Genomic DNA, 15,684 nt, shown 5'->3' with positions numbered 1-15,684 from the left:
TCGTAAAGTGTCTCTCAATCATTCGAATTACTACATCTTTCGAAATATTGGAGATAGATCCTCAGTGCCTTAGGTTTCTATTTTTGAAATTTCATAAGCTACAAATTTGATGTTTGAGAAACTTTTTTTAAAATCAAATTTTAAAAAGTTATGGCTGCTCTTAGGAAGATAGTTCTTTGATATCTCATGAGTACTCGTGCGGTATCTATTGAGTATTCTAATCACTATTTCTACAGAAATATTGAAAATAGCTTCTCATTATTATGCTGCTTCTTGATAAAAAATTTATGAGCTTGTCAATCGTCTATAAGTTTGCGCACTAAAAACAATATTTGCAAAGTTAAGGCTACTTGTATAGGAACACTTCTGTTGATTCTAAATGATCACTCGAAAAGTATCTCTTAATCATTCGAATTACTACATCTTACGAAACATTGGAGATAGATTCTCAGTGTCGTAGGTTTTTATTTACAAAATTTCAATAGCTACGAATTTGATGTTCTAGGAATTTTTTTTTAAATCAATTTTTAAAGAATTATGGCTGCTTCTAGGAAGATAGTTCTTTTGATATCTCATGATTACCCGTGCGGTATCTTTAGATTATTCTAATCACTATTTCTAGAGGAATATTGAAAATAGCATCTCAGTATCATGCTGCTTCTTGATAAAAAATTTATGAGCTTTTCGATCGTCTGTAAGTTTGGTCTAAAAACAATATTTTCAAAGTTGTGGCTACTTGTATAGGAACACTTCTTTTGATTCTGAATGATCACTCTAAAAGTTTCTCTTAATCATTCAAATTACTACATCTTACGAAATATTGGAGATAGATCCTCGGTGTCGTAGGTTTTTATTTACGAAATTTCATTAGCTACGAATTTGATGTTCTAGGAATTTTTTTATTAAAATCAATTTTTGAAAAGTTATTACTGCTTTTAGGAAGATAGTTCTTTTGATTTCTCATGATTACTCGTGCGGTATCTTTTGATTATTCTAATCACTATTTTTACAGGAATATTGGAAAAAGCTTCTTAGTATCATGCTGCTTCTTGATAAAACATATTTCCAAAGTTGTGGCTACTTGCATAGGAACACTTCTTTTGATTCTGAATGATCACTCGTAAAGTGTCTCTCAATCATTCGAATTACTACATCTTTCGAAATATTGGAGATAGATCCTCAGTGTCGTAGGTTTTTATTTACGAAATTTCATATGAATTTGATGTTTTAGGAATTTGTTTTAAAATCATATTTTAAAAAATTACGGCTGATTTTAGAAAGATAATTTATTTGATATCTGATGATTACTCGTGCGGTATCTTTAGATTATTTCAATTACTATTTCTAGAGGAATATTGAAAATAACATCTCAATATCATGCTGCTTCTTGATAAAAAATTTATGAGCTTTTCGATCGTCTGTAAGTTTGCTCTAGAAACAATACTTTCGACTCTTCTACGGGCCTAAAGGAGTAGAAAATGATTATTCTCAGCCTCAGACTGGTGGCTTGGGTCATTTTAAAGGTAGAGAAACCTGTTGGACTCTTTTACGAGCCTAAATAAGTAGAAAATAATTATTCCCAGCCTCAGACTCGAGGCTTGCTTTCTTTAAAAAGACCCATGCCTTGAGTCTGAGGTTGAGAATAATTATTTTCTACTCCTTAAGGCACGTAGAAGAGTCCAAGAGGTTTTTCTTCCTTTGAAAAGTCCCAAGCCTCGAAGCTGAGAATAATTATTTTCTACTCCTTTACGCCCGTAGAAGAGTCCAAGAAGTTTTTCTTCCTTTAAAAAGACCCAAGCTTCGAGTCTGAGGCTGAAAATTATTTTTCACTTATTTAGGCCCGTAGAAGAGTCCAAGAGAAATTTTTGTCGTTGATGATGATATTTACATGGATTCTAATAATCCGGCTCGAGGGACCATGTTTATTTCTTAACTGCTTTATACAGGAGTGAGGATATTTCATTGAATTGTTGTATTTGACGACACAAGAATATTTTTTACGTTTAACAGTTTATTAACAAATAATTACTAATATTATTAAATTACAATTTTGTCGATGTTTTTAAACTAGTGGTGGATAAATAAACAATTGATAAATTTTCGACAGATAGATTGTCAGTAAATTGTTGATAGATAGACGATGTAGATGTTTAGTGAGTAGGTAAGTAACTGCTAGTTAAGTCGTTGGAAAAGATAGTCATAAGTTGAAGTTCAAGAAAAATCGGAAAAGGTCGATAGGTGTGGTTATATTATTTCTGCAAAATTATTGGTAGATGACAATTGTAGGCGTAAAGAAATAACTAGAAATCGCAAGAAGGCTAAGTCAGTGGACAGATGATAGGCAGATGGTCGACAGGAAAATTTTAGTTAAGATTGGAAAAAATATTTATTACATCATGCAATAAAAGGTCATCAAATAAAAAACCCAAGGATGGTTAATCCCTAGATTTATGACAATGTTTTCGAGTTATTAAATAGAAAGGTTTAGTCGAAAACTGAGTTTAAGTAAATTTTGAAGAGAATAATATTTAAAAGAACATTTACTACTTTAAAGAAAGGAAAATCGGCTTACGGTCATAAACAGCCCAAAATAATTTTCTCATAGTATATTCTAACTAAAGATATGAATTTACTTAACAATATTGAAAAATCATTATAAAATAAATTTAGTGCTAGACGAAACACTGACACATCGCCCGGACCATCTAACTTTGGTTTACCAATCGGTGTAAGTAATGTTGACATTGATATATATACATATATATATATATATATATATATATATATATATATATATAAATATAGATACATGTGTATATTTTGGATAATATCCTTGACTGAACGACCCCATTTTTCACAACGTTCGTTACATACTGTGATCCAACTTACCTTAATCCGCGACCGAGGGCTGGTTCCAAATGTAAGCAACTGCTAATTATTTAATTAACGAGGCCGAGCAGCGATGCCTCGTATCTATAGGGCACCACTCATGTTTATTTTAAACTAGTAAAACTAAGAAAACTAATTGCTTAGTGGTGGATCTCGGTTTTGGGCCCATGATATCGGCAATTAAAATCGGCTCTTATCAACCCAGCGGTTTTTATCAGAAGCGAAAATCCGTCGCCATCACCGCGGAGACCAGAAGCTCGGGGAACTTGGAAATTTTTCTAAGCTTCACTATTTCTTGCACAAACTTCCATCGGGACTTTTTATTAGACTAGAATAATTTTTAGTGTTACCGAAAAAAATTATAAGTAAATTTAAACTTAATCAGAGGGAAACTTAGAACTAAATTTTAATCTTAAACAGAAAATCGTTGAATCAAATTTTTCTTCTTTGAAGAAAAATTCAACGCGTAGTGTTGGGCCTTTATATCACCTCGGCGGTTTTTACCGCGAGCGAGAATTTTTCTGGTTTGTCATTCCCTAGCGTCGGGCTAGTGGACTACACGTATTCTTGTCGGGTGATAAAGACCGAACACTACTTACTTATGACCTTTCATACTTACTTATGACCTTTAATACTTACTTATGACCTTTATTACTTACTTATGACGCCGTAATAGTAATAATCCACGGCGTCCACACCACTTCAGGGCTCGGGATCCAGGCATCTTCACAACACACACACACACACACACACACACACACACACACACACACACACACACACACACACACACACACACACACACACACACACACACACACACACACACACACACACACACAGGCATAGTACAATTAATAGCGCACACAATTAGTTGCATAGAACATATATAAGACGAGAATTTTATATATTACATTTAAGGATTTACCAATTTTTTATTTTTATTTTTTCTCTGCAGTCATCGAGGGTAAGTGACCAGTGTGCCGCGATACGGATTTGTAAAATAAGAACATTGGAGAGCTACAAGCTCTCCGATTTCTCAGATATTATTTTACATACAACACCAAAACGTACAAATCGTTCAATGCGATCGCTCGATGGTGCGGAAGGAGATGGCAACGAAGAGAATATAGAGGCTGAGACGAACAACGAGGCTACCAGTGAAGACAACGACAATATTGAAGAGATTGACGACGAGAATACAATCTCCGTATCGTCGTTGAGTCATGCTGATCTGAGGAAGAGGTTGATGATTGCCACTTCAATCGTCCAGGGAGTGAATAAAAAGCTGGGTGAGATTTATTACATACACAACACACCCGAAATCGCAAAACGATCTTTGACCAGAGTAAACAGATCATACCAATGTTCGCTGTGTAACTATACAGCTACTACTGCAACTACTGCAGTAACTTTTGAATAAATGTATTGATTTTTACGCGGTTGGCAGCATTCAGCGCAATTTTCTAAGCTCTATAAAGAATCTCTAAGTTTAGTTTGATCGAACCAAGAATTTCGGAGTAATTCTGGAAAAACACTTTTTTCCGTTTTCTTTCGTCAACGATAACTCACGAATGAATGAACCGACTTTGACGGCGATCGACATGATTTTTTGATGTTAAGGGTTGATTAGTTTTTGAAATCGATCGGTCGAGCTGTTTGAAAGTTATTCCAAAAAATGTCGGAGTAAAGTTGAAAAAATCCGTGTATCCAAATATTTCGTCGAGGATATCTCTCGAACCAACCAACTGATTTTTAGGTTCTTGGCGGCGATTGACGCAGTTTTTTAAGCTCTAAAAATTATTCTATTTCACCAAAAACGATCCTAAAAGAAATATCGAAGTTATGTGAAAAAAACACTTTTTTCGGTTTTTTTTTCGTTCACGATATCTCTTGAACGAATCAACCGATTTTGACCGGATTGGCGGTAATCGACGTAGTTTTTTAAGGTTGAGAGCAAATTAGTTTTGGAAATCGATCAGTAAAGCCGTTTAAAAGTTATTCCAAAAAAACCACTTCTGAAAAAAATTTTTTTCCAATTTTTTTGAGATTTCTCTAAATTTCTCAAAATCTATCGGTCCGGATCGGTTCAAATTTTCACGAAATCTAAGTTCAGTAAAGCTCTTTCGAATGGCACCAACCGCGATAAAATCGGTTCAACCGTTCAAAAGTTATAAGAGGTTTACATACTTACACACACACACACATACATACAGACATGGTGACACCCTCGCGGGAATAGTCAGGGAAGCTTTCTAGGACCTCAAAACGTCGAGATCTGATGAAAACTCGATTTTCGAAAAACGGAGTGAAACCAATAACTTCCCGATTTTTGAAAATTTTCAATTTTCTTAGCGGGAAGTTAAAAACATTTATTTTGAAATTTTTCGTTCATGATATCTCTTGAACGAAACAACCGATTTTGTCCAGCTTAGTGGCGATCGACGTGTTTTTTTTAAGCTTAAGGGCTGGTTTTTGGCTGGCTAGTTTTTGGAGTTGATCAATAGAGTCTTTTAAAAGTTATTCGAAAAAAACCACATTTACAAACAATTATTCTCTTACAGTTTTTGAGATTTCTCAAAAACTATCGGTCCAAATCGGTTTAAGTTCACATAAAATCTAAGTTTGAGGAAAGTTTTTGCAACGTTGTTTAGTAGATACCGATCCCAAAACTGGGTGAAAACAATAACTACCTGATTTTTGAAAATCTTCGATTTTCTTAGCGGGAAGTTAAAAATGTCGGAGTGATTTTAAAAAAATACTTGTTTTCAAATCTTTTATTGACGATATCTTTCGAACTAATAAACCGATTTCTACGTTTTTGGCGGCGATCGACGCGATTTTTTAAGCTCTAAAAATTATTTTATATCATCAAAAACGATCCGAGAAGAAATAACGAAGTTATGTCAAAAAAACACTTTTTTCGATTTTCTTTCGTTCACGATATCTCTCGAACGAATCATCCGATTTTGACCAGATTAGCGACGATCGGCGTGGTTTTTCATCCTTAAGGGCGGATTAGTTTTTGAAGTCGATCGATAGAGCCGTTTAAAAGATATTTCAAAAAAACCACTTTCAAAAATGATTTTTTTCTTATTTTTTTTGAGATTTTTCAAGATTTCTTAAATCCGATCAGCCCGAAGCGGTTCAAATTCTCAGGAAATCTAAGTTCAAGGGAACTCTTTAGAACACCGTTTAGTTCGTGACGATCGGTTTAGTCGTTCAAAAGTTATAAACGAGTTACATAGTCACACACACACACACACACACACACACACACACACACACACACACACACACACACACACACACACACACACACACACACACACACACACACACACACACACACACACACACACACACACACACACACACACACACACACACACACACACACACACACACACACACACACACACACACACACACACACACACACACACACACACACACACATACACACAGAGATGCATAGTGACAACATCGCGGGGGTAGTCAGGGAAGCTTCCTGTGACCTTCAAACGTCGAGATCTGATGAAAACTCGATTTTTGCAAAACGGGGTGAAAACAATAACTTCCCGATTTTTGAAAATCTGAGATTGTTTGACGTCGGTAAAAAGGAGATTGACTGGATTGCTCTCATGAGCATATTCAAACTTAAACATCTATACTTAATATTTAACATGGGTCATTCTCATGGCATATTCTATTATCGTACTCATGAACGCAATGACAAAATGGCTGCTGCACATGCGCACCATAACTTAGCGGCAAGAAGACCGGCAAGCCCGGGACACGAGGGAGAGGGATGCCATGTGCGGGCAGTTGTACTGGAACTTGTAACTAGTGCAATATATCTGCGATCTCTTTGACATAGAAATTCGTTCATCGTGTTTCATTGTTGCTAAAATAATTAATTATCGTCTAATTATCAGTCTTGTGCTTAAGTAAAGTCATTTTATTCAATTTTACGCATTATATTAGATTCAACATAAATTCTTAGTCAAATATTTAAGACGCGAATTAAAATTACTGCGTACTTGGTATACAGCCTCGCGGCCATTGTTCTTTGTGTGAATAAATTAGACGCAGTAAAATAGCATCATTCAATTTATTAAGAATCTTCAATTCAATCTTTTAATAATTAATAATATCTTCACTTCAGTTCTTTTAATATTTAATTATAATTAAAGTTATTGTTATTTAATTACATTTTGCAAATTTAATTGAAATTTAATCAGTGTTAATTATTAATCTAACTTCACTCACTGTGCTTGTTTAACTAAATTTTAATCGTTTATTTATTAAAATCAAACCATCATTTTAAGAAACAAAGTACGTAAAAATTCATATATTTAATAATTGTTGAAACGTATAGAAAATAATTTAAATTAAACATTAAATTCTCGCGTCAATTAAAAAATATTTTCAATTGCCAATTTAACCAAATATTCAAATCATTTAAATCAGAAAACTAATTCAGATCTTTAAGGATCAATTTAAACATTTTAATATTTGATCCTCTCGGATCACAATCAACTTGATCCCAGCGATCAAAAATTCGATCCTCTCGGATCACAATCCAACTTGATCCCAGCGATCAAAAATTCGATTCTCTCGGATCACAATCCAACTTGATCCCAGCGATCAAAAATTCGATCCTCTCGGATCGCTACACACTTGATCCCAGCGATCAAATCACTACTTGAAATTACAGGTCATTTCTGACCATTACAAACATAGTCAATTCTCTTCCGATTACAAACACACGATCCTTTCTGATCATAATCACATATTATATCTTGTTACAAATTTAACGGTTGACGGTTAACCTCAATAACCTAACGGCGGCTGAGATCAATTCTCACCCCTCATTGCACACCAGTGCAATTATCATACATATTCACATCAATACACATCTACACACTCACATTTCTTAACTGTATCATCTTCGAGGAGTTTTTCTCTAGCAATTGCTAGAGTTTTTCTCTCCCATTGGGGAATAAATTATTCATAATTATTACCCCAACACCGAGTCTTTTATTTTTAAAATAGATAGATCTTGAACCAATTCCTAACCAATCAAATACATATAGAAGAATTACGGAAATTCTCCTTATTGGAGAGTTTGCGACAATACAAATTGGTGCCTCCTGTGAGGTGTGAATTCACGAACCCTGGTCTACGAAGTGAAAGGAAACAAGTGTCAATTAATTTCATCAACCCTGGACATCTAGCAATAAAAAGATAAGTCTTAAACTATTACTATCTAATTGTTTGTTTTAAATTACGATTAATTACTATAATTATTCAATTGCAATTAATTATCAACTGATAATTTATATTTTATTTCCTTATTTATAACTTGTTTACTAAAAAATAACCTAAAACTATCAATTATTAATTGACTACAATATCAATTTAATTATATTTTATTATTAAACAATTAAATTTAAATATGGATAACCAAAAATATACTCTTGAACAAAAAAGAAAACTACTAGAAGGCAAATTACAGAGACTACAGTCTAAACTGACAATAGGAGAAATAACACCTTCAAATGCTGCTCTGCAATTTGAAAAAATTAAACCGATGTTTGACATATTTGATACATTAATTGACGAACATTTGTTATCAAACTCTGACGATACTACAGAATTGGAACTGGCTGAAAAGGTTAGAGTAGATTATTACGCCCTTGCAGATAAATTAGCGACCTTGATTCCAACTGACAGTGCTAATACATCTCACAATTCGACTGGAATGAACACAACAATGGCAAATACCTCCTTTGGGACACAAAGCCTTGCAAAACTTCCTACTGCTCAACTGCCTAAGTTTGACGGGAATTTTGAAAATTGGATTTCCTTCAAAAACACCTTCAAAACGTTAATAGACGGACGAACTGACGTTGATGATCTCAATAAATTTTTATATCTACGTTCATGTTTAGTAGGTGCTGCAACTAACAAGCTTGCGCTTTATGCTGCCAGCCCTGAAAGTTATGAAAAGGGTTGGAAATTACTTACAGATACTTATCAAAAAGAACGCGCATTAATTTACAAACATTGTGATGCCATTTTAAACATAAAGCCCATCACTGTTGCTACTACAGACAATCTCACTAAATTTATCGATACTGCTCATCAACATTTAAATGATCTCGACTCTTTAAACTCATCAATAACTAATGTCATGCTTATAAGAATGTTAGAAAATAAATTACCTACTGAAGTTAGAGACAAATGGTCAGAAACGTTTACAGATGACAATACTGTTCCAACCTTTGAATCGTTTAGTAAATTCATTACGAATTATGCCTTTAGGCTCAGTACACGACATCATGACAATCGCGATTCAAATCAAACTTTCAAACGAAAACGTAATGATCATTCAGAAAACATATCAAAAACCCACCGCGGAGAATCATCAACTAGAATCCTGATGACTGCCACTACTACTACTTGTCCAAACTGTAGACAAAATCACCCTTTGTTTAAATGCCAGAAATTCAATTCATTGACAATTGACCAACGCATTAAGTTTGTTAGAGCTTCCCGGCTCTGTGTTAACTGTTTACGTGACCACAAGGGACCATGTAATTCAATCCGATGTAAACTCTGTAACAAATTCCATCACACTATGCTGCATTATGCGCAAACTCCACAAAAACAATATTCTCATAATAAAAACAATACAACACTTACTTCTAAGCCTGAATCAACTATTGTCACACCAGCTGTCAAGGACTCCACCACTTGACTATCTGTGCACAACCTAACTACAGCACTTAGAATGCCACGTTTTCAATTAATGATGAGCGCTCTCATACATCTGCGTGATTTTGATGGTAAATTCATTCAAGCTCGTGCTTTACTCGATACTTGTGCTACTGCTAATTTTATCACTGAAGATTTAACAAACAAATTAAAATTACCAACTAAAAATTGTGCTATTCCAATTGGCGCGGTTAATGGAATGCAAACATTTTCTAAACATCTTGTACAAGTAGTATGTAAATCATTAAATAGTAAATTTCAGAAATCATTATCTTTTTTAACAGTCAGTAAAATTACCGATTTCAGTCCTAATGAAGTATTTCCTCGTGATAAAATACATTTACCTAATAACATAACTCTTGCTGATCCATTATTTCATCTTCCACGACCAGTAGATGTTCTTATTGGTTCCGGAACCACTTTAGCCTTGCTGTCAATTGGGCAAATAAATCGCTCACATGACGATTGTGACTTAATCATCCAGAAAACAGTGCTTGGTTGGGTTGTAGCGGGGGGAGTCAACGATGATAATAACACACAGCCTGTATCATGTCAACTTTTAGACTTATCAAATCAATTAACACATTTTTGGACAATAGAAGACATTAGTCCCAAGGGATCTAGAACTTTAGATGATTCCCTTTGTGAAAAACACTATCAACTTAACACTACACGGGATGCAACTGGGAGATACATTGTAAAATTACCCTTTAAAGTCGACAATGTAAATTTTGGTAATTCAAAACAACAAGCTTATAAAAGATTTCTCTCATTACAGAGGAGATTGAATTTAAATCAACAACTTAAGATTGAATACAATAAGGTAATGCAGGAATACATCGACCTTGGTCATATGGTACTTGTATCAAATGATCAAGAGCCGGGCTACTTCTTACCACATCATCCCGTCATAAAGACATCTAGCACTACCACCAAGGTACGCGTTGTATTTGACGCCTCTGCAAAATCTGATAAAGGTATCTCCTTGAACGAGGTTCTACTGACGGGGCCTACTGTACAAGATAACTTATTCACTATTTTATTACGTTTTCGTAGTTATGTTTATGCTATGACTTCTGATATTGTTCAAATGTACCGACAAATTCTAGTCCATCCGGACCATCATAAATTTCAAAGAATTCTTCATTATCATAATGACACAATTAGTACCTTTGAATTACAACGAGTTACCTTCGGAGTATCCGCAGCTCCTTTTCTAGCCACACGTACAATAAATAAATTAGCTGATGACGAACGTCACAATTTTCCAAATGCTTCAACTATACTCAAACGCGATTTGTATGTAGATAATCTATTAACTGGAACAAATTCTTTATCTGAAATTTTACAATTACGCGATGAAATAATTCAATTAGTAAGAAAGGGGGGTTTTGAACTCCGTCAGTGGGCCTCTAACCATAAACATACATTGGATAACTTTGATCAAAGAACTCTTGACTTGGATTGTGCTATTAATGATGATCCTATATCTAAAACTTTGGGCGTTTTTTGGAACTCCTTAACTGATGAATTTGTCACGGGGCTCCTTCATTACCCGTTGAAGGTCCTCACTCTAGCCGCGGTTAGTTATCGACGGATCACGGAGCGCTGTGGTCTAGGATGCTCGCGCAGTAGAAATAAAATTTACATAAGTTCCGGGGCCTAGAAGATAAGTGTTCCGCGGGTGGGGATAATCCCACACGAGGGACGAGTGAAGTTGCCGAACAGAAAAGCGACATTGTGAAGCCGGAGTCCGAGTAACGAACACGAAATTTTGGAATTATCAGGTAAATATTAATATTCCTCTGAGATTCCTGTGGAACCTTCAGAGCGATTATTTTTAAATTGTAAAATTGATAATTACTGCTAGGCATTTAGCCAGCCTAATTATCCAATGAAACCATTCTAACTATCCTGAATTTCCAGATAAAACATTGCTAAATATCTCGAGCTGCGATGCAGTGAACCCGAGTACCGAGAACACCGTGATTTTGGCTGACAAGGTTACCTCTATTAGAAGTCAACGAGAACAACAAAGAGAGCCAAACTCAAGAGAAGAAATCGTCAAAAGTTCTCAGGTACAAAATAAAGTTTAACCTCGGGAAATTATTGCGTCGTCCCCAGAAACTCTAGGCACAGGCCAGGTCCCGTCCTCCAATCACCCTACTTGATTAATTAATTAATTATTCGAATTTAATTAAAATATCTAAATTATAAATCGAGGTTAAAATTAGTTAAATCAAAATTTGAACAAATAGAAAATTCAATAAGTTGGAAGAATTTCAAAATTAAAAATAAAAGAGGTTAAATTTAGAATTAATATTATTATAAAATTGGTCAATTAAATTTAGATTAAAATTTTCAAATCAGAAATTTTGATATCGACAATTTTGAGTTAACTGCGTCATTTATATAAGCGATATTCTGTTGATTAAATTATTACAAATTAGAAATTAAAATAAAACCAAAGGAAACTAAAATTAGAAAATTGTCCAAGTTAGATTAAAATTGACCAATAAAATTAACAAGTAAAAGTGAATTAAAATTTAAATTAAAATTAATAATTATAATTTACTTTTAGAAAATTATCAAAAATTATAAAATAAAATTAACATAGACACAAATTCCTTAAATTAGAATATTAAAATTGTTAAATAGTAAATTAATTTATAAAACAAAATTACAATAGAAAATTATCGACAAAAGAAAATTTGTTCAATAAACTTCGATAAATGAACTTGTCAAATTCCAGTACGATGATTTCAAAAATAATTAACATAAAATTTAGCCTTGGGAAATTTTTACCAAGTTGAAGACGAAGTCTCAAATCTTGACTGGAATTCAAAATAGACATAAGCCGATTATTCAGGCAGTTTGAATTCGAGCAAATTTTAATTAATCTAACATTTTGGTTGAACAAAACGCTACTGTGATATTAATAACTAAGCAACCAGAATTTAATTAACTTATTTATCGAAGTCAAGTTAGGGACCGGGAAATTTGATTCCCAGGAAGTTATGTTGTAAAGAGTATCTTAGATTTTAAAATAATTGTAAATTAGAGTCAAGTGTGTTTTAGATAAATTGTTTTATTGAGAATAGTGTGTGTGTGTGTGTGGAAAACATTTTACAGTATATACTCCTCGTTCACGGGCTGTCGAGGAGGTTAGAATTAGCAGGTTGTCGACTAGCGTCATGGTATCCTCCTCTGTCCTAGTCGACTTCAGGTTCCTTAGTCCCGTAGTGAGGGTCCGGGCGACAGCGAAAGGGCTAAGGACGGTATGAACCTTGGGCAGGGGTCCGGGCGACCACCCAGGGTCATATCTAGAGTCTTAGAGCGTGAGGGTCCTGTGGACAGCGCGATTTAGTTAGAAACTGCGGTATAGACGCTCCTTATGAGGGTACCGTCAGGAATAGGCAACTATGATAGAAACTGCGGTATAGACGCTCCATAAGAGGGTATCGTAGGAATAAGCAACTTTTGTAAGTATGAGGGTGTGTGTGAGAATTAAATAAGATTTAATTGTTGTCAATTTGCTAAAATAAATTTATAATTGATGCCAATTTTAATTGTTTTTATTTATGTCAAACTTTTATGATTTCTCTCGACCCTGTGATATCTCTCTTGCTTGGACCGGTTCTGGAAACCGTGATAAAAATTCCAGTGGCGCCCTAATTATTAAATTTAAATAAAGGGGTGACCAAAAGACGGTTCAAACCCGTTACAAATTTATCTATACTGTTAACTCACTAGATTCTTTAAGAAAAATAACTAAAAGAACAATCTTATCAAATGTCGCAAAAATTTTCGATCCACTTGGAATTTTAGGTCCAGTAGTACTTGCTGCCAAAACTATGATACAAGCATGTTGGAAGGTAAGGGTTCATTGGGATGAAGCAATACCTCAAAATTTGCATACTCGCTGGTGTAAATTCGCTGAACAATTGCCATTAATTAGAGAATTTGCTGTTGATCGTAATATTGTCATTCCTAATGCTATTTATATCGAGATACACGGATTTTGCGACGCCAATCAAATAGGCTACGGAGCCTGCTTATATATCCGATCAACGAATCAACAAGGTCAAATCATGTTTAATTTAGCTTGTTCAAAATCTAGAGTCGCGCCAATTAAAGATGTAACTATTCCTAAATTAGAATTATGTGCAGCACAATTACTTTCTAGATTATATAAAGAAGCACTTCCTGCATTTGATTTTACATCTAATAAAACAATTTTTTAGTCAGATTCAACTATAGTCTTGCAATGGCTCAAACGTTCACCTCACACTCTTAAAGTTGTGGATCGAAAATAAATAATTTTTTGTAAGAAGACTATATTATTGTTACACAGAAAGAAAAATTTATTGACTTGAGAAAAAGATTCTTGGTCCAAGAAAATATTCAGGAACTTGAAGGAAAACCGAAATTGTCTTGGCCGAAGAAAAAATTATTCTTGAAATTTCATTCTTGGTGGAAGTAATTTTTCTTCGATAAAGACCAATTTATTACTTGTATCAAGATTTAACTTTCATCACTGAAGTTAATTTTATTGAGTCAAGTGTTTCTTTTATTTAATACAAAAATTCATTTACTTGAAACTAGAAAAAAATTTTTTGTCCTGTTCCCTTTTATATGTAATCATTTTATATATATGACAGTAATTTTGACAGTGACATATATATTAATATTATTATTATTATTATTTATTGTTAAATTGCGGGAATGTGCTGTGTTTGTGTGGGTGATGAATATGCGCTGATGAAACTGAAACTAGAGATTAAAGTTAGTCAGTGCATTATTTAATTTGCATACCCTGTAACAGTTTCACGCTGTTGTAACACTGTAACTTGTAATACTGAGAGGTGTAAAAATTCAGGGGGCGATCGCTGTAAAAAAATCAATTTAGGAAATAACGGACACCCTAATCCACACATACACGCATAAATGCAATACGTATAAAACCTCATAAATAATTCATATTTAATTTTGCAGGTTTCAAACCATGTATCTGAATCACATTTCGACGATTTGAATCAAATTCAAGTAAATGTCAGTATTAAGATAGTAGCATAAATTATATTTTTAAGCTCGAATAGGTCCTAATTTCTTTTTTTTGTTACTTGTAGGCGACGGTGCGCACAGTTCAGAGCATGGTTCTCACCCCCCCCCCCCCTGTTCGTTCTATGGAAATAGAGAAGGCCGCCAATTGTGTAAGTTACTTTGACAGCTCAAGTTTTTTTGTATACTACATTGTACCAACTTTGAAAGATTCTAAAATTGTTGGAACTGTATTTTTTGTTTTTTCAAAAATATGAATTTTTAAATTTTAAAAAAAAAAAAGTTTGTACATTCGACGCGACCTATCTACCGTCTGTATTTTGATCCGCTGAATCCAATTTTTAAGTTTGTTTGGGCCGAACACCCTCAAAACCTCAACAACTTTCCATTATTTTATATATATGAGTAGATATAGAAATTAATTTAGAAAGAATGAAACTCAAACTAGAGCTTAAAATTAGTCAGTGCATTATTTAATTTGCATACCCTGCAACAGTTTCATCTGACCGCTTAACTGGCCCCAATAAGTATTTCAATAATAGACAAATAAAATAGACATCGTAATACACTCTAAACTTTATGGTTCACATAGTCTGTAAAATTTTTAGGCTATTTTACAGAATTTATTTTTTGGCCGGGATGGGATGGTGAAGGTGGAATAATTACATGTATTTTCACAATAATAAAATATATATTGACACATCACATTTACAGTCTTAAAGTGACAAGAGTTTCATGAGAATTATAATTACTATTATTGACACAAGTCTCAACAAAATGTCCGAACCGGGTACAATAGCGATTCAACGGTAATTTTATCTTGAGCCGAGAGTTTTGAACATGCGTGGATACCACGTCATGCCGAGCGTAGATTAGCTTAGCAATTGAGTATAAATTTATTTGAGTTTATTTATCTAACAATAGTTGAATTCGGGCTGAGAAGCAGCCACG

The 15,684-nt window shown here is 34.0% G+C and overlaps 2 protein-coding genes and 1 long non-coding RNA gene across 3 annotated transcripts in view; all 3 read left to right on the top strand.

Annotated features, from left to right (window-relative positions):
* The window catches only part of LOC141528935 (uncharacterized), a 29,558-nt gene extending 25,246 nt beyond the window's left edge, over nucleotides 1-4,312 (top strand). The window contains exon 2 of the mRNA XM_074245229.1: nucleotides 3,848-4,312. Within this exon, the coding sequence (XP_074101330.1) occupies nucleotides 3,848-4,312 (465 nt within the window). The remainder of the gene's footprint in view (nucleotides 1-3,847) is intronic.
* Nucleotides 4,313-9,709: 5,397 nt separating this feature from the next.
* Nucleotides 9,710-10,745, top strand: LOC141528933 (uncharacterized). The gene is made up of 3 exons (XM_074245228.1): nucleotides 9,710-10,396; nucleotides 10,451-10,649; nucleotides 10,729-10,745. Exons 1-3 carry the CDS (start codon nucleotides 9,710-9,712, stop codon nucleotides 10,743-10,745), a joined length of 903 nt encoding a protein of 300 aa, XP_074101329.1.
* Nucleotides 10,746-10,811: 66 nt separating this feature from the next.
* LOC141528766 (uncharacterized) lies at nucleotides 10,812-14,885 on the top strand. The gene is made up of 3 exons (XR_012479456.1): nucleotides 10,812-11,750; nucleotides 14,668-14,724; nucleotides 14,802-14,885. It is a non-coding gene; the product is annotated as an uncharacterized LOC141528766 (long non-coding RNA).
* The last annotated feature ends 799 nt before the right edge of the window (nucleotides 14,886-15,684 follow it).

Source organism: Cotesia typhae, unplaced genomic scaffold, assembly GCF_013202065.1.
Source record: "Cotesia typhae breed Kobodo isofemale line unplaced genomic scaffold, CoteBio_Ctyphae contig_44, whole genome shotgun sequence".
Taxonomy (NCBI): domain Eukaryota; kingdom Metazoa; phylum Arthropoda; class Insecta; order Hymenoptera; family Braconidae; genus Cotesia; species Cotesia typhae.
The sequence above is the reverse complement of the archived record's forward strand: the minus strand, read 5'-3'. Positions and strand labels throughout refer to the sequence as shown.